General features: G+C 48.3%; 2 protein-coding genes across 2 annotated transcripts; one reads left to right on the forward strand and one right to left on the reverse strand.

The window, feature by feature from the left end:
* The first annotated feature begins 377 nt into the window (after positions 1-377).
* LOC117868425 (T-box transcription factor T-A-like) lies at positions 378-8645 on the forward strand. The gene is made up of 8 exons (XM_034754350.1): positions 378-672; positions 2118-2382; positions 2893-3027; positions 4459-4520; positions 4928-4989; positions 5738-5917; positions 6716-6830; positions 7874-8645. Exons 1-8 carry the CDS (start codon positions 488-490, stop codon positions 8118-8120), a joined length of 1251 nt encoding a protein of 416 aa, XP_034610241.1. The 5' UTR covers positions 378-487; the 3' UTR covers positions 8121-8645.
* Positions 8646-11125: 2480 nt separating this feature from the next.
* Positions 11126-22097, reverse strand: GPN2 (GPN-loop GTPase 2). Its single transcript, XM_034754201.1, is given in 7 exon segments — positions 11126-13518; positions 14062-14192; positions 16476-16636; positions 17769-17925; positions 19834-19889; positions 19892-20268; positions 21979-22097. Coding segments are annotated over 6 exon segments (933 nt in total). The 5' UTR covers positions 20247-20268; positions 21979-22097; the 3' UTR covers positions 11126-13445.
* Between the last annotated feature and the right edge of the window lie 377 nt (positions 22098-22474).

A 22474-nucleotide genomic window follows, 5' to 3' on the forward strand; every position in this document is an offset into this window, starting at 1 on the left:
TGTTAGAGGAGCTGCCTTTTCCTGGACAAGGCTGTCAATGGCAGGGCGATCTCTTCCCCTGGCACCTGAACCGGGGGAAGCAGTGGTTGCCGGGACAGGATGGAACCCATCTCCAGAGCAGGGACGGAGATTGGGTTTCCCACTGAGTTTCACCTGGACATCAAAGCTTCTCCCCCTCCAGCTGGGAGGAGAGCACACTGACCAGCCATACTTCCCCCTCCCCTCCATCCCCAGGCTGGCCAATCACCGCCTCACCTCTCTGGGAGGGGGCACCTCCTAGCTCTTTTTAGCCAATGAGAAAGGAATCCTTCCCCCCAGCCTCCACGTGTCCTGCTGAGGGGGGTGGGGGGTTTAAAATCCCAGAAGGGTCTCCACCCCCTCCCCAGTGAGTCCCAATGACAAGCAGGTCTGGGCCTGATGCTAGGTGCTGGGCTCCAGGGCTTTGCTGGGGGACTCCCAGAGTGAGGCAGAGAGGAAGCCAGACACCATGAGCTCAGTCCCCAGCCACCAGTGGCTGGACCATGTCTTCAGCGTGGTGCAGAGCGAGTTGGAAATGGGCCCCGAGAAAGAGGATGCCTCGGAGAGGGAGATCAGGGTGGTGCTGGAAGAGAAAGAGCTGTGGATGAACTTTAAGGAGCTCACCAATGAGATGATAGTCACCAAAACTGGCCGGTGAGTGCAAAGAATTCTTTCTACCCCTCCTCTGAGCTGTCCGGAGGTACCCCCTCCTTCCACCCCTCTAGCTACCTCCCTTAAGTATCTTTAAGTTGCCCATCACCAGTGCCTCCAGGCCCCAGATACCACTGATCCACCAGGACCCTGTTCTCCTCCTAGCCCCCATTTATGCTGCTCTTTGCAGCAGGGCGCTCACGCTTTGTCTCCAGAAAGCCACCACTGGTTGTTTTGTGGCTCTGAGCTCCTTGTGGCATGATCACCAGACATCAGGGGCAGGAAGGGGAGGTCTCTCTCCCCCCACATTAGGGGGTAGGGGCCAAGGTCTGGGAAACACCTTATTTTAAATCCATAGGGCTTTAGCAGAGCTGCAGCGCTACATTCGTCTGATTTGTACAAATTCCCCATCAGGGACTTATGCTTTACCAGGGCTGTAAATAGCCCAGTCTTTGTGCTGGCCCTCGGCACGAGGCTGGATTTCACCTGGGCTAGACGGAGACCGAGAGCTGCTGCAGAGAAGATGGCTCTGATGGATTCCATTGCTTGGACAGTTATGTAGTCGGGCGGCGAGGACTCCGCATTTACAAACTGGGGTGCCCCCCCCCCCCCAGACTGATTGAGGGAAACGAGAACAGTCTGATCACTTTGATCTGATGGGAGGTGAATTTAAAAGGGTCATTCGTTTCCCCTCCCTGTTACGGGAATGGGACAGACTGGTCTGTTCTGTTTGAAAAGAAAGAAAACTGACAGCAAACAGATCCATTTATATTAAGATGAAAAAGAAGGTGCTGCCCTTACTTAAACCTTCCTGGTAACGGCTGTTACTTCTGGCAGCCCCGGCCTTTCCCGGCCATTGGTACCAATTCACCCAGACTCTGGCCCTAGCAACACAGCAAGGTTCACTCTGCCAGGGGTCGAGACAAGGTTTACGCTTTCCTGGGGAGCTAGGCCTAACCTTTGTCACCCCCAAGTTATGGTACTGTGCTGTAGCCCTGTCTGCATAGGCAACACCCAATCACATTCTAGCACGGCCAGGCAGGCCTGTTGAAACACTGACGTGGCACGTGAGTTACTGGGGAGACAGGTTCAAAGGCTCCAGTTACTTCCCCCGGCCTCTCATTCACACCGACACCCCGAGAAGCTTGGGCACTGCTCAGGGTCACAAGGAGCAGGCTGTGCTCCATGCACAGGAAGGTGAGCAGCAGACACATTCCAGGGAGCAGGACAGTAGGGATACCTAAGGCATGCCAGTGCCACTGCGGGGAGAAGGTCTGTGAGACAGGTGAAGGGTTAAGAACTACACTTGTTAAGGTGACGGGAGAGAGACCAGCGCTGTAATTAAACCTGCAGCAGAAATGAGTTTGCAACAACTGCTGAGAGGAGCGAAGCAGCCAATAAAGGAGAAGCGAACAACTAACCGTCTCCTCCTCCTGTCCCCTGCGTAGGAGAATGTTCCCAGTGCTGAAGGTCAGCATCTCGGGCCTGGACCCCAATTCCATGTACTCTCTCCTCCTGGACTTTGTGGCTGCAGATGGGAACCGCTGGAAGTATGTCAATGGGGAGTGGATTCCTGGCGGCAAGCCTGAGCCCCAGAGCCCCAGCTGCGTCTACATCCATCCCAAATCCCCCAATTTTGGGGCTCACTGGATGAAAGCCGCCGTCACCTTCAGCAAAGTCAAGCTCTCCAACAAGATGAATGGAGGGGGGCAGGTAACTCTGGAAGGGGCTCACGGGGAGGGGGAGGGCAAGGGGGATAGCCGATCTTACAGCCAGCGGGAGAGCTCTAAGATACCTGCCCAAGACAGCAAGTGAAGTTTCTATTTCCCTTATGCCATGGAAAGTATTGGTCACGCTGGAGCAGCAGCATTGGCTTGTGCAGTCATTCTCCAGAGCTTCCAGTGGACAAGCTGGACTTTCAGTTAGTGGCCCAAAGATGCCACTAGTTTGCCCTGAGCAAATACATACTCCAGTAACTCACTGAGCACAGTGCTGGAGTCTAGCTTAGAGAATAGCCATGTGGTTACACCAAGGTGCTCATGGCCCTATCGTATCCAGTTATCCAGGCACCTGCAGGACAGAGTGGAGGAGAAACTGCAGGCACGGGGTGCACGGCTCCGGCCTGCATACTGACTGCTTTTCTGGCACTCTGAAAGATCAGGTCCTCCGATGATGAAGCTGAGCCTGAAGGCCACTGTTTAGCGTGTTTGTTCTGTCCCTCAGATCATGCTGAACTCCCTCCACAAGTACGAGCCCCGCGTCCACATCGTGAAGGTCGGGGGGCCTCAGAAAGCGATCAGCAGCTTTGCTTTCCCGGAGACCCAGTTTATTGCCGTCACCGCCTATCAGAACGAGGAGGTAAGTCGGATAACTATGTCCTGCAGATAAGAGTGCGCTTGGGGTTTTTATCATGAAAGGCACAGCCCTATAGATCAGAGGCACGTGGACCACTTCCCCTGCAACCGTGCTGTGGTCACCTCTGAGATGGAACCAGGCAGCTGGTTAACAGCACAACATTTCAAGACAAAGTGAAGAACGTATCCAACTGGAACCCTTCCAATACTTTCCAGCACAATGCACTGTTTCGTTTCAGTGTCCACGTTCTGTTCCCACCATCACCTGTCTCCAAAGGCATGCCCTCCTCCCTTGGGCAGATCCAATACACTGCACGGCACTTGGAATCCACTTTCCTTTATGGTGTGTAGATCATAAAGCGACTCCCCCAGCCCTTCATTTCTCTCCCCCCAACCACAGAGACCTGGTTCACAGGGCAGGGCCTGGGAGAAATCAAACATCTGTTTGTCTCTTACGCTCACGCGCTGCTCCCCAAGCCAATGGGAGCAGTCTCACTGACGTCCATGGCAACAGGGACAAGCACGTGACACAGAGAACAATCCCTTAGAGCTGGGAGTTCAGGGGGAAATGAAATGCTAAACCTAGTCCTGGACGCTGCTGGAAACAAAGGCATTTTAGGTCTCTGCTACTGAAAGCCGGCTCTGCACCTCGGGAAAGGCTGGAAAGTTCACAGCTTGTGCAGTCACAGCTGAAGTCCACATAAGAATTAGAGCCAAATCCAGGCCTGATTTACAACCCCATTATTTCAGTGGTATTCCCTGGGATGTAAGGCTGGGTGGAATTTGGTTCTTAATGGGATGCCCTGCTCTGCCTTCCCTGGGGAAAAAAATGCTGCTTCTCTTCTGTTTTTAGTGTAAAATGGCTAGTGAGGCAGTGTTGGCTAATGGGTAGAGCCTGGAGCAACAAATCTGAGCAGTCTAATCCTGGCTCTGACACTGGTTCACTTGGCAAGTTGACTCCTCTGTGTGTTTCAGCATCCCCACTGGTAAAACCAGGACAGCTCTGAATCTCGGCGGGGGGAGGGAGGGAGAGAGTATTTCGTTAGCAGCTTCAATATGAGAAGCCGTTAGACAAGTGCTTATTAAAAAATAAAAACCACTAGCAGGCATGCACCATTCATGAGCAACCCTATAAACGAACCTGGAAATAAGAGGGAGGAAAGTTAGAAAGATTCCCATTTCACGCTTCCAAGGAGCGAAGACAAGTGGATTTGAGGCATTCATGAGAAGCACCTTGAAACAGCAGCAAAAGGGTCAAATTCTACTCTGTTACACAAATGTAGCGCCATTGTAATTTGCTTAACGTCAGTGGAGTTAATTGCAATTTGATACCAGTGTAGGATTTGGAGGGGTGTTGGAGATATGAAGAAGGGTCAGGAGTGGCTGAGGTTTCTATTTAAGAAAGCCAAACTGCAACCGTCTTCTGTCATTTCAGATCACTGCCTTGAAAATTAAACACAATCCCTTTGCAAAAGCCTTTCTGGATGCCAAGGAGAGGTGAGTGCTGGCTGAGGGAGACTGAGGCCAGCTTGCCTGAATCATTAGCAATGCTTTGCCCCTCTTGGGCTCCTTTCATCTAAGTGAGTTCATAAGTGGGAATGACTTAAGCTTCACAATGCCCTTGTGAGCAACTGTCCCCATTGTACAGATGGGAAAACTGAAGCACAGGAAAAAACACTCACTCAAGACCACACCAGTACCTCAGTGGCAGATCCCAGAGGTCCCACCTCACTTCCCTGCTCTAGCCACCCAGCCCCCTCCCCCTAAAGCAGCTGGGAGTCGGGATGGCACCTGGGTGTTGTGGCACTATTGTAAAGGGACCTTGTAAATGAACTGTATTTAATGAATGCCTGACGTTGGTTATTAACTGGAGACTTTATTCCCTCTCTGTATTCTCCATGTAGGTGCGAGTCCAAAGACATTCTCGACCCCAGCAATGAAGCTCATCAGGCTGGCTATTCACAGCGTGAGACTTCCCCTTTTCTGACTGATCTCTGGGACATTAGGACATGAACACACGAAAGGCCCAATCCTGAAGAGCACTGAGGCCTAGATCCCCCCAAGTGTATTTAGATTCCTAACTCATTTCAATAGATGTTAGGAGTCTAAAAACCTTTGAGGAACAGGGCCCTGAGTGCCCCAACTCCCCCTGGAGTCAGTGGGTGCTCAGGACACTCACAGGACCAGACCCTACCAGCGTTTACAACACTTTCTCGGCTTCCTTAGCCCCTCACAGCTGTACTGGAAACAGGTTCAGGCCGGGATGCAGAGTCCATGGTTTGTATGATCTGCAAATGAAGCCAATAGGACCTCGCATGGTTGAGATGTGAAATTCTCTCAGGCTCAGATACCCAATGCTGGCCTATAACAGGTATCTGATTTGGGGTCTGTCTCTCGCAACAAGCCCAAAAGTTAGAGACCTACCATTTAAAATGATGCCACCGTTGTTCCTTTCCTGGACATTTTGGAGACTCTGGGTAGCATTTTCAAAAGCAGCGAAGTGACCTTGGCTCCCAAGTCCAACTGAAAACCAATAGGACGCAGGCTACTACATGACTTAGGAACTTCTGAAAATGCTCCCCTCGGTTCCAGGGTTTTGTATTTCTGACATTGCTCGTTTCTAGTCCAGCTCTGTGCCATGCCCTTGGACAGATCTCTGACAGGGTAGCTGCCTAAGGAGCCCTGAGTTACCTTTAACTATTTTTCTTTCGCAGTTGGGGGCTGGTTTCTGCCAGGCACCAGCTCTTTCTGTTCCTCTCCTGCCCAGTCTTCGTTCTCAGGCAGTCCTGGCCTCTCATCTGGCCACAGCTCATACTGCGAGACACACTCCGGCCTGCAGAACCAGAGGGCCTCACCTTATCCGAGCCCATACAGCCAGATCAACGCCTCACCAAGTAAGGACACCCCAGCCACATTCATCTTCCCGACTCTGGACTGGCCCAGGACTTGGGCTGCCTGTAAAGTTCGCTGCAGCGACACAATGCAGAGAGCGGGGCAGGGGGAGGGAGAAGTGTCCTCTAAACAGATGGCGCATATTATTAAATGGTTCCCTTAGGGTCGGCTTTTCAGAGGTGCTGAGCCCCAATAGCTCTAACTGACTTCAGCTGGAGTTGTGGGGGCTGAGCACCCGCTGGAAATCAGACCCTCACTGCCCAGCAGAGGCATCACCACCGCTGCCTTCACTCTTGGATACCCTCGGGGGAGAAAGGCCCATCGCCACTGGTGAGAGTGAGCCCAGGCCTGCTCCATGGAGTCCTGTCCAGTGCCAAACAGAATCAGGCTGCTACGCGCCACCCAGGCTGGAGTTCAGTACTGGGGGGAGTCTTTCTATATAGAATTTGTAAAGGGCTTAGACAAAACTCTCTCTTTTAATCTCTGTCTATGGTACTTCTCTGGCGTCTATTACTGTAGCACATGAGCACCCCACAATATTTAGTGTATTTATCCTCCCAACTCGGGAAGTGCAATTAGCCCCAGTTCACAGATGGGGAACTGAGGTACACAGAGGCTAAGTGACTTGCCAAAGGTCACATGGGAAGTCTGTGGCATACCAAAGAATTTAACCCAAGTCTCCTGCATCCTAGGCTAGTGCTCTAATCACTAGACTATCCTTCCTCTTTATAAATGTAAGTTGCGACTATTATTGTGTCTCACCGTTTGCTCTACATCCAAATAATCTATTTTTGCTTTAGATAATTATGTAGATAACTCCACTGGCCTCTCCCTGGTGCCTGCCCCTGACAGCTGGCCTGGCCTGAGTCTCTCCAGCTCTATGGGGGTTCTACCCAGCACTGCCTCCCCCTCAAGGTACGGCACAGACGCGGATACTTTCTTCAATGAGGGAGAGCGCTTTTATCCCTAGACTAGAGAATGAAGTGGGGTTAATGTCCAGTGGTAGCTGGTCTAGGAGCTGGTTTCGCAGCCTGATTTTAACCTCATGGAGGGGGGAACATGGGGTCTTAGTTTAGTCCTTAGCTGAGCGTTACATGTATCAGGACACTCAGCAGATTGTCCTCTCTATATGTTTAGGGTTAGAATGAGCCTGACAGTGCAGAGCCGAGGAGCTTGGGCAGTGCCTGGGGGACGGCAGTGACCGAGGGAGGCGGGTACTCAGGAGAGATCGGCCGAGGTTTACTTATAGGTGGAAGAGGGCTCACGGCTTGAGTAGCATGGAGTGGTGCAGGTAGAGGGGGTAGCAATGCAGAAATTGGGGGTGCTGAATCAAGCAGGGCTGTGTCTGCAGGGGTAGGTTTGCGCAGCATTTAGGGGAGTGAGCACCAGGTGAACGAAGAATCAAGAAAGCAGGTAAGTTGCAAGCTAAGCTCTCAGCCTGTTCCTAGGGAGGTACAATTTTTTTCTCCCCACCTAGAATTTGCCTTGTAGGGAAGGACAGAGGCAGGAGATGAGATCCCTGCTCTCCACTGCCAAAGATGTGAGGAGGGAGTTTTGCAGGAGGGGCACCCCCCATCCTGAAGGGGCTTGTCTCCTCTACAAGAACTACCTCATCAAGGGCCTAGTTAAAATGTGTAGTGTGGATGGACCCTACCCATGTTATATCTGTGCCATCAGCCTTAGGCATGTCTCCAGAGGGGTTACATGACCTAGTGACAACACAGCTATGTTCTGCCCATGTTGCAAATTTTAACCCGTCTCCTGACGGGACTGTGATGCAGTTACAGATGGGCTGTAAGTGCACTCACAAGCCTTCTAGTCCCATCCCATTTCCTCAACGCTGACTTTGAGCACGGAGAAGTGTATCAGAATAAGGCCGCCAAGGAGAGGAAAGACCAGCTGCACTCCTGGAAGTGAGTGAGATAAGCCATGATGGTAACTCTCTTTTCACTTTACAGTCAATATTCCAGCCTGTGGTCCCTCACCAGCAACTCTATCAGTCCTGCTACTCAGTCCAGCTCCAACCCCCAGTTCCCGAGAGGCTCTTCGGTCTCTTACAGCAGCTTGGCCTCTGCTATCCCAGCCCCCTCCACATCCCCAGTCTACGACAATGCCCTGGCAGAAGTGCCCTCGAGTGATGGTCAGTATGACGCTGCTATTCCCCGTCTGGCATCCACTTGGGCAACAGTCACTCAGACTTACTGATGCCGAGAAGCTGCCCTCGTTCATCTTCAAAGATAACTGGAAAGACGCCGGCAGAGGGCAAGGAAAGGGGCACTGAACAATGGTGCGAACCTCTCTGCTCTCTCAGCACGTAGCTGATTGCATAGTCCTACAAGATGAGAACACGTCTCACAACCTCCATCACTGTTTAAAGGCTGTGGGATAATATGGAAGACGGACTCTTATAGAGCAAGCAGAGGATGATACGGGTGGTAATCTGTGCTCCGCAGCACCAGGGCATATCTCCAAGGAGAGAATTGGCTTTACCCCCATAGTTTGGAAAGCGAAGAAGAAAGATGCAACCTGTCTGACTCTCAGGATGGTGGAGCAAATGAGGGCTGTCTTGTAGAGCGCACGTCCCAGCATAGCATGGTGGCTGGCTGGACCTTGTTATCAGTTGCACACAGGAGACCCAAACAAGGGCAATAAGAGCTGCAAACACGTGTGGGCCACGATCTTGAAAAGCTGTGTATTATTTACAGAGCTTCATTGTAAATAAACCTTTCTGACAACTAAGTGTTGTTTGCCTTTTGCTGAAGACTGAAACCCTCCGAGTTCTTACCGACGTAAGTGCTGATAAGGGGGTTTGGAGCAGGTATAAGAAGAGGGCATCCTGGCTGTAAATGACCCTCTCAACTTACCGCCTTCTTGCTCCTCCCTGAGGGAAGTTGATCTCGGATACCAAGACTATGCTTCCTCCAACTCAAGCAGCCGACCGCATGCTGTTCCCCAGAAGTTTGGCAAACCCTCTACTAAGACTAATTATAGGGCAAACCTCAAACTTTAACAGACACCCTCATCCACACCATAAGCAGCCATGGGCATATTGTGACTGATCATTATAGCCCCTCCCTCTGCTCTCAGAGCTCTTCAAAGTATGCGTATGAGCCTGGGATTCAAATCCTTCCCAGATCCTACTGGAAAACCAAGTGGGAGAGAGGGACGGGCCCACAACCAAACACCCAACAAAACAATATAGTGCCATAAAATGCAGTGCTTAGAATGCTTAAGAGTCCATCCAGGGAACTAGATCCTGTCCTTACCGGGGCTCATGAGCTCCACGAATCAACAGGGCTTTGCCCCCTCTAGTCAGTGTGATCTGTACTCACTTCCCCCTCCACTCCCTGCCTCTTCCCCTACGGTCACAGACCCAGAGCTATAGGTAATAAAGTGACTGGAATAAAAAGATATCTTCATGAATAGTAAGACATACTAGTCACCATTTCAGGGTGGGTCAAACTTTACTATGCCCCTTAGGAAAGGGGAAGAGAGAGAACACACACTATGTCTCAGTGAGATGTCATCCAAGAAATATAATTTAAAAAAAAATAAAGAAAACCCCTCACTATATTTAATCACTTCCTGGAGAATGGATTAAAAATCCCAGCTAGAGTCCAGGCTCTCACTTCAGGTCAATGGAGCATTTCAAGGCTGAAAGCTCTCTACAATAGCTAATTGCTAAACATACCCAGACCAGCTCTGCTTTGGAGATCCCTCCTAAATGAAAATGAATCAGGGAAGAGGGAACAAGGCTTTGGCTGCTGGGTGTTCCAGGAGTGCGGCTATTTCACACATCGGTGTCAGCAGAAGGTTAGCCTGAGTCATTTGTCGACAAATATCTAACTTGGAGGTATGTGGCAAAGCGAGGTTGCGGGAAAGAGGTGGAGGACCAGAAGGAATTTGCTGCTTCTGATTCAAGCAGTGACTTACAACTGGGAGTTGGGGAGTCCTGCAGATAGATCAACTCTGCTCCATGAGACTTTCAGAGCCACATAAGCTTGCCATGCATTTAACTCACATTTCAGAAATAACTACTGTCCTTTACCCCCATTTGATGTCTTTGTTAACTAGAGGCATGATCCAAAACATAACCCTTCCCTGCTTCTGGGAACTCCCAGATACACAGCCATGCAGGATGTATAAATACAGTGGGTGTAAACCCACTTCTATCACCAACTTTTCTACCACCTCAGTTTTAAGGTTCTCCATTTCAAAGCCACTGAGCAGAGAGGAACAGTTATCAACAGGAATGGAATTGGTCCCACTGCATTTCTACACCCTGCATTTCATTTTTCTTCTTCACCCATGTTCAGTCTCATCTAGTATGTGGGTAACAGCAGGTACATTGAGGCCTGAGTGTCCAATAGGCAACACTTGCACTAAGAGATGCAGACAGCAACATTTCCCCGTGGGTTTTTCAGTGGAGCACTCGTCCCATTAATTCAAGCCAGTTGTAATATCAACACTTACAGCTACCGTATAACTAAGGAGCAATAATTCATACAGAGGTACAGTTTAATTACTCTGTCTGACTCACCTAGTTCACCAACAGGAGAGGCCTCGTTATTACTTTCGTAGGGGTCTGTTACCATACACGGTGGTCTGATGCCTTGTGTTTGCTGATCAGGCAATTGCTATCTTCTCTCCTCTATGATCTCTGTGGGTTCGCATAATGAGGAAATTCTGATACCCAAGTGAGACATTGCTTTCATCTGGTTATGCTCCTTCCATCTCCCCCGTCTCCCTGGGTCCTAAACCCTCCTAGCACAGGGACAGAATTTCCACACTACACTTGGTTTTAAGGTTCCGAAGTGACGAGATAGCACAGAGAGCAACTTCTACCATTAGCCAGAACGGAATGGAGAGAAAGTGAGAAGTAAAATAGTAAAGAAAGATACTTCCAGCTATCAAGGTGTCTTCACATTAGAGAAACTGAAAAGGTTAAAATTTAGAGGGACTTAGAAATGGATTTCCTGACCTATTACTAAGAATAGCTTAATGCTGGAACTCTGAACATTTACTTTTCACTACCGATATTGTTTGTTTTTTTGCATTTCTCTCTGCCTGGAAAAAGAAAAGGGACTACTCAGTTTCACACTCTGCATTCTCCTGCACTAGCATAGTGCTGCAATGGCAAACACTACAGGTGAATTTAAAAAAAGTACTTCTGCCTTGGAAACTGAAAAAAGCCAAACAACATAGAAATGTTTCTATTGGTCTTCAATTTTATATCGAATTTGACCTAACAATGGCTTCTTAAAGCACTATATTTCTCCAAGCTGTAAAATTCACATTTCAAACACCCTCTCAAACGACTGTACGGCTAACAGAAGAGCAGGTAAGTTTATATCCCACATGGATTACAATACCTACATGCAACAGGGTGAGTCAAGGAGGGAGTATCAATCTAAATACATGATTAGACAGCACTTCAATCTATACACAATCACGGAAATGTAGCTACCACGGTGGTAGAGAATACCAACAGCAGGCACAAAACCCACTGCTTAAGGCAGGCAAGACCCTACTCTTATAAAAAGTGCCATGAAAACTTTGAACATACAGAGCAGACAGATCTTTGGTTTTTCAGTTCTAAACTCCAGATTGGCCTTCATGACTTGATTGATATGAGGCAACCCAACCGTGTGTGTGTCATGTGCATCCCCATTCCGTCACCAACAAGCAACATAGTAGAAAGTTTCCTTCTCTGAGCCACGGCCATGATACCGTAAGATGTAGGAAAATGCAGATCTCACTCTTCTACCGTGAGTCTTTAGTACCACCCACGTTTATATTCTCTATTAACCTGCTAAATTCTACAGCAAGAAGCAACTATATTATTCTTTACAATATTTCAGCCGAAAAGAGATGGAAAACTTGGTCTGAGCATAGGACTGGGAGCCAGGAACTGCTGAACATTAAAATTTTGGCTCTGCTGCTTAAGCCCTCTGTGGTTTTAAGTCTCTTAACCTTTTGGTGCCTCAGTTTTGCCATCTGTAAATCATTATGAATAAAAACTTATTCATGAGCCTCACCAGGGTGCTGTCTGGATTAATACATGTGTAAATTGCTTTGAATATTACAAGCTAATTGCCAGGTATGATCAGTTTAAAAAACAACATGTACCTGTCTCAAGCAGCCTCCTTCAGGGCAGATTCAGATCATTAGATGCCATTCTAGCAGAGAGAGGTGTGTTTACACCAGCAGTTAACTAGCCTCATAACTGTCTCTCACTATCTAAAGAGCAAACAGCAACTAGGAGCAGAATTACTCAGGGTTCCCCCAGGGAAGTAATGGACACACCGTTGCTTGGGATGTTTAAAACTCGAGTGGGTAAAGCGTTGGACAATCAATTGTAGAGAACAATCCCACAAAGACGGAGGGATATAGCAAAGGAAGGATATAGTAAAGGACCTAGTAGAGACAAGGAAAGACCTAACTTCTATGGTTTGCTACAACCTTTGTGGAGCTACATTCTTCCGCTGAACCACACAGGCTCTTCCCCAGTCATAAGCCTACGAACAGTCCTGTTAGTACAGTTTGGGCAAAGCTTTCAGGAGCTCACAACAGGACGTTGGCAGTGTTTCATCATGCAGGGCAGAGAGACAGAATTTGTCCACTGGAACAGAGTGCACAAGAAGCGACCTCCTTTCCTCCACCCCATCCCGAGCAGATACTTGTTCTGCTTCCAGGTAGGTCACAGAAGGAAACAACAGAGACGAGAGTGATTTTTTAACAGAAACATGTGGCAGCGTCTGCAGCTGCAATAAGGAACCTATTCACAGCTCTTCTTGTCCCTCATGCTTTGCAGCACTGTTGCAGTTTATTTTATTTTCTCCACTTCAGGGGAGTTCGTAGCAAACTCAGAAGTACAGGGTGAAACTAAGGGGCGGAGAAGTGTTTTTGTTAAGAAAGAGCTGATAATTAGAAACAAACAAACAAAACCCCTCACACCTCTCCTCCCCCCAGGGATGAACGGACAGGTGGCTGGCTCTCTAAGGAGTGGATACTCTTCACTGTGAGAATGCACAGAGGTCCCATTCAATACATGGAGAATTCATACCACAAGAAGGAGCTCCATTCATTCACTACAGTAGATGCTGATTTGTCTTTCACTTGAGACATAGCCTTGGCCATGGTGGTGAGGGATGAGACTTGGCAAAAGTGGGCACCTATGTCTTGTCTGCTGTACAGAGAGGTTGTTTTCTTCTGCTGCTGATGTCCCGGGTCAGGTGAAGATTCCCTCTGGTTCCTGTAAGGAGATCTTGAATTTGTCCTGCACTCAGCTATGGAGGTCCTGATCTCTTTGTCACCCAGAAAAACATAGCTCATACACAGCGGGATCCAGACACAGGACTGCATTCATACAAAGAGGGAACCTAACAGCTAGCCTTCTGCCCAGAAAGTACCGGGTCCGAGTCACACTACACAGAGGGTCCCTCATGCTCCTGCTGGGAAGAGATGAGACACATTTAAAACAGGAAGGGAGCTCCTTCCATTACGAGCCTGCTGAAAGATACAGGAGCATTATATTTCCATTGCTTCCTGTTCCACGGTTTTCTCCTGAGGCTGCACATACTTCTCCTGGACTGCAAGTGTACTGATTATCCAGGAATCAAGGAAAACAAGACAGCAAGAAGGACTGGTGTTCAAAGCACCCTATGAGACAGAGGAGCTCTAACCTTCTCATCGGAGAATAGACTCCAACATTAGCCTGAAAGCTAACATGGGAACTAGTAGCACTGGTAAGAAGATGCAACATTCAAATGCATTTGTAGTTCTTGCTGGTCCAAACAAGCTCCAAACAAAGTGGCATTAATTGAAATTAATTCATTACGCTCTGTGGAAGGAATGAGCCCAGTGAGCATGAATTACAGAGATGCAGTCAGTGACATCCCCACAATTAAGATCCCAATTAGTGCCAAATGTGGCTGTGGTGGGTTTGATGTGGACACTTGTCCGATAGGTCTCAACTCCAATCCTAACAACTCGTTGTACACATGCCATTAAACAGCATCAGATAACGGTACTAATAACTTGGCCTGAATTCAGACCTTGAGAAGACAGGCCTATATGAAATCCCCAGAGCCACATATCCGAGTTCAAGACTCCATACAGGAGAGAAGAGCAGCTGAAAGGATACGATGTGAAGTGGAAATCAGCTCCCACTGCTGCAGACATCAGGACTTCCAGGCTTCTCTGCTCCAAGTCTCCGAAGGAGTAGCCGTTGGCTTTGTCCACTGCCTGCATCACCCGTCGCATACTCTCCTTGTCCTGGGAAGAGTGACACACGGTGGGGGTGAAAATGAGAAGCAGCAGCTTTAACAGAGCATTAAGAAGAAAAAACAGCCAAGCAGACCGAGCTAGCCGGGGTGGGTGCAATGCCATAGCCGTACGCTCAGCCTCGGGAGAGAAGAGGGAAAGCCTCACAATTCTCCCTGGAACGTGATTTCTTTCTTAGGAAGAAATGAGATCTGTGCACAGCTCCCAACATCAGCGAATGTGAGGTTCAGGGCTTCTGAGGGGGGGAGAGGGAGCGAGATGGGGGAAATTGCAGCAGCTGCGTTGTGTATTCTTTCACTTGAGGAGCAGCATACGAGGGCTCAGAATTCCAGCCCTTGGGTGCTGGCTCGACTCACATATCAGCCAAAATGCCAACATGAACTAATGAACTGTTATTTTAATAGCCCCCAAACGCATATCAAATGTTTCACAGAAAAAACAACAGACAGAGCCCTGCAGCAAAGGGCTTACAATATAACGGATGGACTTGGCCATCTTTTAAGAGAACCTGGCCTAAATAGGGCAGTTGCTCTGGACCTACGTTGAGGATGCTCTGCAACCTAGACTTGAAATAAAATCTCCATTTCCCCTGAAGACTTCGGTGATCTACAGGAAGCGGTTTAGTGGCTAGATCAGGGCACTATATGTCAGCAACTCCTGAATTCCAGTCAGAACTCTAATAATGACTCCCTCCTGTGCAAGTAACCTAACCTTGCCTGAGCATCCCTATCTCTAAAATGCAGCGAATGACCCTTACTCTAACCTACATCACAGAGCATGAGGATTAATGTATGAGGATTAATGGGCGGAAAACACTTTAAAGAAAGTAACATGCTGTATCATAGACATCAGAGGGGAAAAAAGACGTGCCGATCTTGGGACCTGAAGAACTGTCTCCTTCCAGTACAAAACTATTCTCTATAATTAGGGATTTGTTCAGTCTAGTTTTAAAAGTCCAAGTAATGAGGCTTCCACCGCTGTCATGGGACGTGTCCTCCACAGCCTTCCACACCCCACTGTCAGGAGGGTTTTGCTGCAAAGTAGTGTGATCTGGAGGAACGAGTGCAGGATTGAAGGTCAAGAGGTCCAAAGATGCAAACTGGGCTTTGCCACTGACTTGCTGCGTGGCCTTGGGCAAGTTACTTCCCCTCTCCAGGTCCAACCCTATGTGCCCAAAGAAGTCAATGGAAGTTTTTCCATTGACTTCAATGAGAGTTGAATCAGGCCCTTGGTGCTTCAGTTTCCCAGTCTATCCATAAGATAGGGATAACAATACCTACAAACTTAACCTATAAGTGGTGCTGGGTGATACCAATGCCTGCACAGTGCTTTCAACAGGCGAAATGCTTCAGAAATAATTCCTCTCCCTCCTGCTCCCTTCAAACATTTGTATCTTCCCCTATTGTCACTTAAACAACTCCAGTAAACAAAGGATTAACTCCTTTTAATCCTTCCTTCTAAAATTATTCCTCCTGTCTAATTATTTTTGTTGCTCTTCGCTTGCTGAAAATGTATTGCCATATTTCAGGTGATGTAGTGCCCAGCAATGAATGCAGAACCCCAGATATAGTTACAAGACAACTGTGTAGAGGGGGATCCTTAATTCCCTGCTCCATGATGCAATGCCTATGCATCCCTAAACTGCATTAGCTGTATTTTTGCTGCCACACTGCATTTATAAATTCAGGCCTGATTTGCTCTCCATTTTCACCCCATGTCTCTCTCAGTATTATAGCCTCCTGGCTTTCTCCATACTACTGAGTATCTGATATTTTGGATTCCCTCCCCACCCTGATATATTAGCTGTATTTTTCTCTTTTCTGCTCAAGTTTTCACTCTCTATACCTCCCTTCTCTATTTCTGTGTCCTGACCTGGGTTTGCAATTCCTTTAAGTTTAGTACCATTTGAGTTTCGTTAGTCTCCCAAAGCCCTCTTCTAGACCATTATCAAAGGCACTCAATAAACTTGGACCTAATACCTATACCTGCATGGGTAATACAGGGTTGTTTTTTTTAGTATGAGAGCCATATAAATATGCTTATTCAAGGCTACAGAAATCAAGCTGTGAAATTACTAGTCTACTCGACAAAGCCAAAGTCTGGAAAAAAACAACCTGGGCAGTGACACGAGATTTTATGTTCACAGTGCTCACTGGGAGAATAGAGCTCCCTTTAGAAGCCCACAAACTTAATCTAGGCAGTTAATGAATCAGAAATCTACCTGCAAAACATTCCTTGTCTTTTCCAACCCACCCACGCCTCAAGCTGGGGTACCTGGACATTGAGTGGAACAAAGGAGACCAGGCTGTAGTCCTCAATCACCTCCACCAACTTCTCATTGAGGCGACGGTAGTTCTTGAAGAATGGATCGGTGGCTAAATGGTCTACGAGGTAAGAGAGATCCAGAACCTCGGTGTAATAATCCAGGTTGAAGGCTGCAAGGAAAGACAAGAGAAGCAGCTTCAGGACTAGCTTCCAGGGTCTGCATTTTTCCTACGGGTTTGGAGGTGGGGGGGTCCTGGCCCACCCCTTTCTTTGCCATCTGAACATGCTCTGTGACAACATTAACTCCTCTGTGTGGCTAGCAGGGCAAGTGGAGTGCCCTCTTCAAAGGCTCCAATGCCACCCTACCATCAAATGAGAATACGCAACAAAGCCCGGTGAACAGCATGTCTCTGCCCCCATAGAGGGTTGAGTCAGTCAGCTCCCCAGCAATCCCACTGGCACGAGAGGCTCCAGCACTGAGAGTTTCCCCAACAGGTACAATATGACTATTTTGTGTAGCGTCTCACACAAACTATATCGCAGTTTGCTTTTAGAGTCAAATACAAAGTGACATCGAGCAGGGAAGGAATGAGATGTGAAGATGAGCGAGAAGAGACATCTTCAGAGGAGATGTAAAGAGAGGTGGAGAGATGGAGCGAGGTTGTTCCAGATGACAGGGGCTGGAAAGGGGAGAGCAGGTGGATCTAATCACATCTAGAATGATGGCAGGTGCAACTACTTCCAGACGCCTCAGCAAATAAGTTACTGCAACAGGTTCAGATTCGCACTCACCCGCCAATGTACAATGAACACCCCCACCTCACGCATCACCGCTGAATTTGGCCCACTGAGTTTAAGTTGGTTTAAAATATACGTTAAAGGTGCAAGCTACACCAGCTTAGACTCACTTCAGCTCTCTGAATTTAGCCCCAAGAGCAGTGAGGCTGTGTGAAATGGCAGAGAGAGGAAGCTGATGATTGGATGGAACAGAAAAGGCAGAAGAAAACACAGACAGGTCTAGGGTGCTGCCAGTGAATGGAACCTAGGGCCACTTCAGGATCTCCTTTTTCTTAATGACTGGCTTTGAAAGTGCTTATGAGAGTACTCATGCACATAGCTAACTGCACAGGCCAGAACATTTCACCAAGAACTCAGGGAGATGTTATATACTTTCCCTCTCCATCATCCCCAAGTTGCTGATTATCAGGAGGTTAGTTTCTCTGTGATAAGAGCCAGCTCCACAACTCCTTTGCAGGGTCCTCATTTTCCTTCCACCCAGGCCCCCTTCCCAAAGGCGCTTACCCAGCTTGCCATACTGTTCTATCAGGTCCATCTTAGAGAGGACGTTGACATGGGGCAATTCCACATGCAGCATGGTTGAGAGGGAGGTGCAAAGAACTGAGATGAACTTTCCAGGGTCTGTGCAGTAGTGAGAATCCACCAAATGAACTGCAGCCAACTGCAAAATGGAAACAAGAGAGAAATAGTGCAAAATCAGAGGCAGGGCAGAATCTGCCTAGGCAAATATGCAGAAGTCACTAAGGCAAATCTGTGACACAGGAGAAAGATAGAGGCATCCAGCCCTCAGCAGTTCTAAGCAGAAAAAAAACGTCAGCCAAATTCTCCCTAGATGTTTCATATACTTATTTGTATACTTGTGACCACTACGCATAATCCACTGTATAGTACATTAACCAAAGAGTGGGGAGACCTGGATTGTTTTCCCACGTTTGTCACTGATTTGCTGAATGATCTTGTGAAAATCACTTTGCTATGACTCAGTTTCCTCATGTGTACAATGGGGATAATGATACTGACCCACTTTTATAAAGTACTTTAGTATCTAAGAATGAAAAAATGTTATACATGTGCCAAACATTCACCAACAACAAGAGAGACTGTTAAAGTTGCAACTCTTCTTCCTCTTCAGCCCCTCTATTCACTTGCTTGGAATTTCTTTCCTTTGGGGATGAAACTTTCCATGCTTGGTCTCAGCCCAAAGGTGATGGAAGTCCGTGTTAAATCCAGTTTTGAATTACTGGACTATATGCAATTTTTTTTTACCTTTCCCATAGAAAAATTCACCCCCCAAAATAACTCAATAACAGTAATTTTAGAACATCAAACTTCTGTAGGATGAACAGTCAGTGTGGTTTGTGAAAGAGTTAATAAATTTATAAACAATTTGATTAATAATTTTTCATACATATGAAACAGACTGGTTTAGGATTTTAGTTATGTTACTACCTGTCATACTACGAAATTGCACAAATGTATAGCTCCATATTACAGAGTTCAATTGTGTCAACAGCTACATTTTTTCCTGTATCTATAGAGTACTGAAGCTTATGGACCTGCACAAGAACTCAACTACGCAACTCTATAGTGATTTTTCTTTTTTCAAAAAGGATAAAAATTAAATACAAAAACTATGTGAATGCAACGTCACATTTGTTTATTCGAACACACACACAAATGCAAAAGTTAAGATTCTAAATAATCAGAGGGGTAGCCGTGTTAGTCTGAATCTGTAAAAAGCAACAGAGGGTCCTGTGGCACCTTTGCTTGCATCTGAAGAAGTGAGGTTCTTACCCACGAAAGCTTATGCTCCCAGTACTTCTGTTAGTCTCAAAGGTGCCACAGGACCCTCTGTTGATTCTAAATAAGGTTCTCAAGTAAAATCACCTTACCTTCCTTGATTGTCCTGTATACTGGTTATACATTAATGGTCTAGCCAGTAATCCAAAGTATGAGATATGTAATGTGAGCAAGCTAGTTTTATTATGGAAACCTTCACTTGTGCATTTGCTGGCTTGTGTGTTTCAGTGTACAAGAATGTTGAACTAATGTAAATGTTTGCATCAAACACATTAAAATACAATTTGCACCACAATTTTTGTTAACTGAATGAGATCTGAGTTACACATCTTGAAAGATCATTTGAATTTCTTGGGATAGAATCCTACAGGTCCCTAATAATCTGGCATACAAACATTCCTCCCTATCTCAAGCTACAATGTTCACTGGGTTAAAACACGTAAGCTTTGCTCTACTCCTGGTGTCTTTCTACAAAGGACTGGGAGGGGGGAGCCCTGGATTCTATTCTTTTGACTTGCTGGGTGGCCTTGGGCAAGTCCTCTTTGTGCCTTGTTCCCCGCAAAATACTTTCCTACCTTTGTAAAGTGCTTTGATATACTTGGCTGAATGGACCAATACACAGCAAAAGCATATCATTAATTATTACAGACAGTCCACAGATTCATAAGGCCTATCTGCAAGACGTAACACTTTTAAACATGATTCAGCAAACATGCGAGAGCTACGGGAGCTGAACCATCTTATTACTATAATAAAACCCAAAACATACCCTGAAGTTCCACTTAGCTAACTGTGCAAAGACGTTTTTCAATGCGCCATGGTGGTGCAGAGTTCTACCTGCCCTGGGCAGTCAAACAAAAAGTAATGACCCTTGAGTTTAGCCAGCTTTTCCTGCAGCCAGTCAAAATTGGCTTCCAGGTACTCCATGCAATAGATCAAACCGCCATTGGGCCCCAGCTTCAGATTATCCATCACATCAGCCAGGGTGATAAGCTCTGAGATGTCCACAGCACACTGATAGGGAGTCCCTTCATTGGCTGGGTCCAAATTCACCACAGCCACCTTCCGCCCAATCTTGGACATGAATTCCTGCATGCCAAAGCAGTAAGTGGTCTTCCCGGAGCCAGGTGGCCCAATCACTGCCTGGCCAAAGGCCAGGGAAGACACATGGTTTTCTGACATGTCAGCTCATTTCTTTCTCCTCCTAGAAAGAGAAAGGAAAAGGTTAAGACGGTGCCCTTTATTCGTGTTTATAGGAATATTATGCATTGAAAACTGAAGTTGCCAAGTAATTCTCAGACCTGGGAGGGCCTATCATGGAGTGAAACCCCCCTTCCACCTCCTGAGCGGGATGGAGGGACCATGCCAAGACAGGGGAGTAAACCTCATTTTATCCTTCCTGTCTGGACAGTCTCCAGTCCCTTCCAGCGCTGGAGTAGGCAATATCTCAGCCTGTCCACAGGCCCAAACCAGCTGCAGAAAATAGCCACAATACCGAGGGCTACGCCACTGAAGGAAGGAGATTCAGATTCTTGCTGACAAAATGTTTAGTGCCTTTGAAGTTCTTGCAGCCTGTCTAGGACTGTTACTCTCAGACACACCCATTACGATCACCCTTGCAATACGGCAGGGATTCCTGCACTTGGATGTTCAGAGGAATTTATTTTTCCACTGGATGAAGATGGCTTTCGGTTGACGTTATAATTCAGAGGTCAATCTCATTTGGGGACACAAATTCAAGTTAGTGTAGAGGGTTCTCAAGCTAGTAAAAATATTAATATCAAACCCAAGAGAAAAATCCCTGGGCAGAAAGCTTAGAAACCACAGGAAGCACAATTATTTAAGGCCCTGGAGCCTGTAACACCTCCTCACGGCCAGGCTCAGCTTTGTGGGGTCACTGATGGGAGCATGGCTGGGGAGGAGGTCTGGGAGATAATGGAGAGGGATGAGAGAGTGGGGTGGTGAGGCCCAGGGGAAGCAGGTGGGTAAGGGAGGTTTGGCCCCTCGGGAGGGAACCTGAGGGAGGTTAGACCACTGAGGGTAGAGAGCGAGGGACATTATGAGATGTCTGGGAGATCTGGAGAAGCTTAGAGAGAGGAGGGTCTGGGGAAGGCTGGGCAGGGGGTTGGATGGCTGAAAGGAGCAGGTGCCCAGGGGTCCAATAGGCAGGGCCGGCTCCAGGCACCAGCTTCTCAAGCAGGTGCTTGGGGCAGCCGCTCCGGAGAGGGGCAGCAGGTCCAGGTATTCGGCGGACAGTCCCTCACTCTGCCTGGGAGTGAAGGACCTCCCGCCGAATTGCCGCCGCAGATCGCGATCGCGGCTTTTTGTTTTGTTTTGGCTGCTTGGGGCAGCCAAAACCCTGGAGCCGGTCCTGCCAATAGGGTCAAAGCCAGTGCATAAAGTAGTCTGAAAAAAGCGTGTGTGTGTGTGGGGGGGGTATCAATCATAACCCCTGGCCAAGCAAATGTTCATTCATTTGAAACAGGCAATTCACCATTTCTTTTATGCATCTCTGACATGATCACATGCAATGTTTAGCGCATTACGCGATTTATCGTTACTGTTTATGAATGAAACAGCAAAGCCTCGTACACGTTATTCAAATTAAATACACCCTGTGAACTTGGGGTGTCTCTGGGGTTCAGTGGGGTTGGGGGTCTCTGTGGGATGGGGGGTGCAGTGGCCGTCAGTGGGGCGGGGGTCTCTGAGGCTGAGGGGCGCAGCCCCACTCAGTGGGGTGGGGGTCGCTGAGGGGCCCGTCCCGGGGGAGATGCCCGCCCGGCTCCCAGCCTGTCCCTGAGGCACTGGGGGAGGGGCGGGGGGGGGCCGCGCTGCCCCCGCCCCGCCAGGCCCCGTGTGAGCAACGGGCGGAGCCCGAAGCCCCTCAACGACCCCCCGCCCCGAGCAGCCTCACCTCTGCGGCTCCGCCCGGACCCCCCCTCTTCCCCGGCCCGCCACTTCCGGCGCGTGTCCCAGCTACTCGGGTCCGGCTGGCTGGGCGGAAGCGAGCGGGAAGGTTCCGGGAGCCGCAGGATCGTCAGCGCGACGTCCTCATTATAATAACGTAATAAATATTCATGAGGCGCTGCCCCCGCCGGGCAGGGCTGAGCTAGGAGATTAGCGCCCCCTGGCGGCCACAGGGGGAAGGTAGAAAAAGGAAGCAGATAGGGAAATCCCAGGGGCTCTGGTGCCATAGGAGCTAGCACAGCATAGCTTCACTCCTTGCCCTAGGGAGAGCCCCCCCCATACAGCCTTGGGGGGTGCGGGGGGAGAAACAGGCAGCCTGCTCCGATGCTGCTCAAGCACTAAGTTGGTCTTGCTGTTTATTAGCTTCCAGGCCTGCCCATAGCTCAAGTGCAGGACAGAGACCCCCCCCCCCCAAAAAAATATTTATCCAGGACCCTAAACGC

The sequence above is a fragment of the Trachemys scripta genome, chromosome 20, assembly GCF_013100865.1.
Source record: "Trachemys scripta elegans isolate TJP31775 chromosome 20, CAS_Tse_1.0, whole genome shotgun sequence".
Taxonomy (NCBI): domain Eukaryota; kingdom Metazoa; phylum Chordata; order Testudines; family Emydidae; genus Trachemys; species Trachemys scripta.

Bases quoted from the DNA above. Each gene is read 5' to 3' on its own strand.
- LOC117868425 (XM_034754350.1), top strand. From the start codon at position 488: ATGAGCTCAGTCCCCAGCCACCAGTGGCTGGACCATGTCTTCAGCGTG. The intron at 2,383-2,892 runs GTAACTCTGGAA...TCTGTCCCTCAG, and splicing joins AGATGAATGGAGGGGGGCAG to ATCATGCTGAACTCCCTCCA. The intron at 4,521-4,927 runs GTGAGTGCTGGC...TTCTCCATGTAG, and splicing joins TTTCTGGATGCCAAGGAGAG to GTGCGAGTCCAAAGACATTC.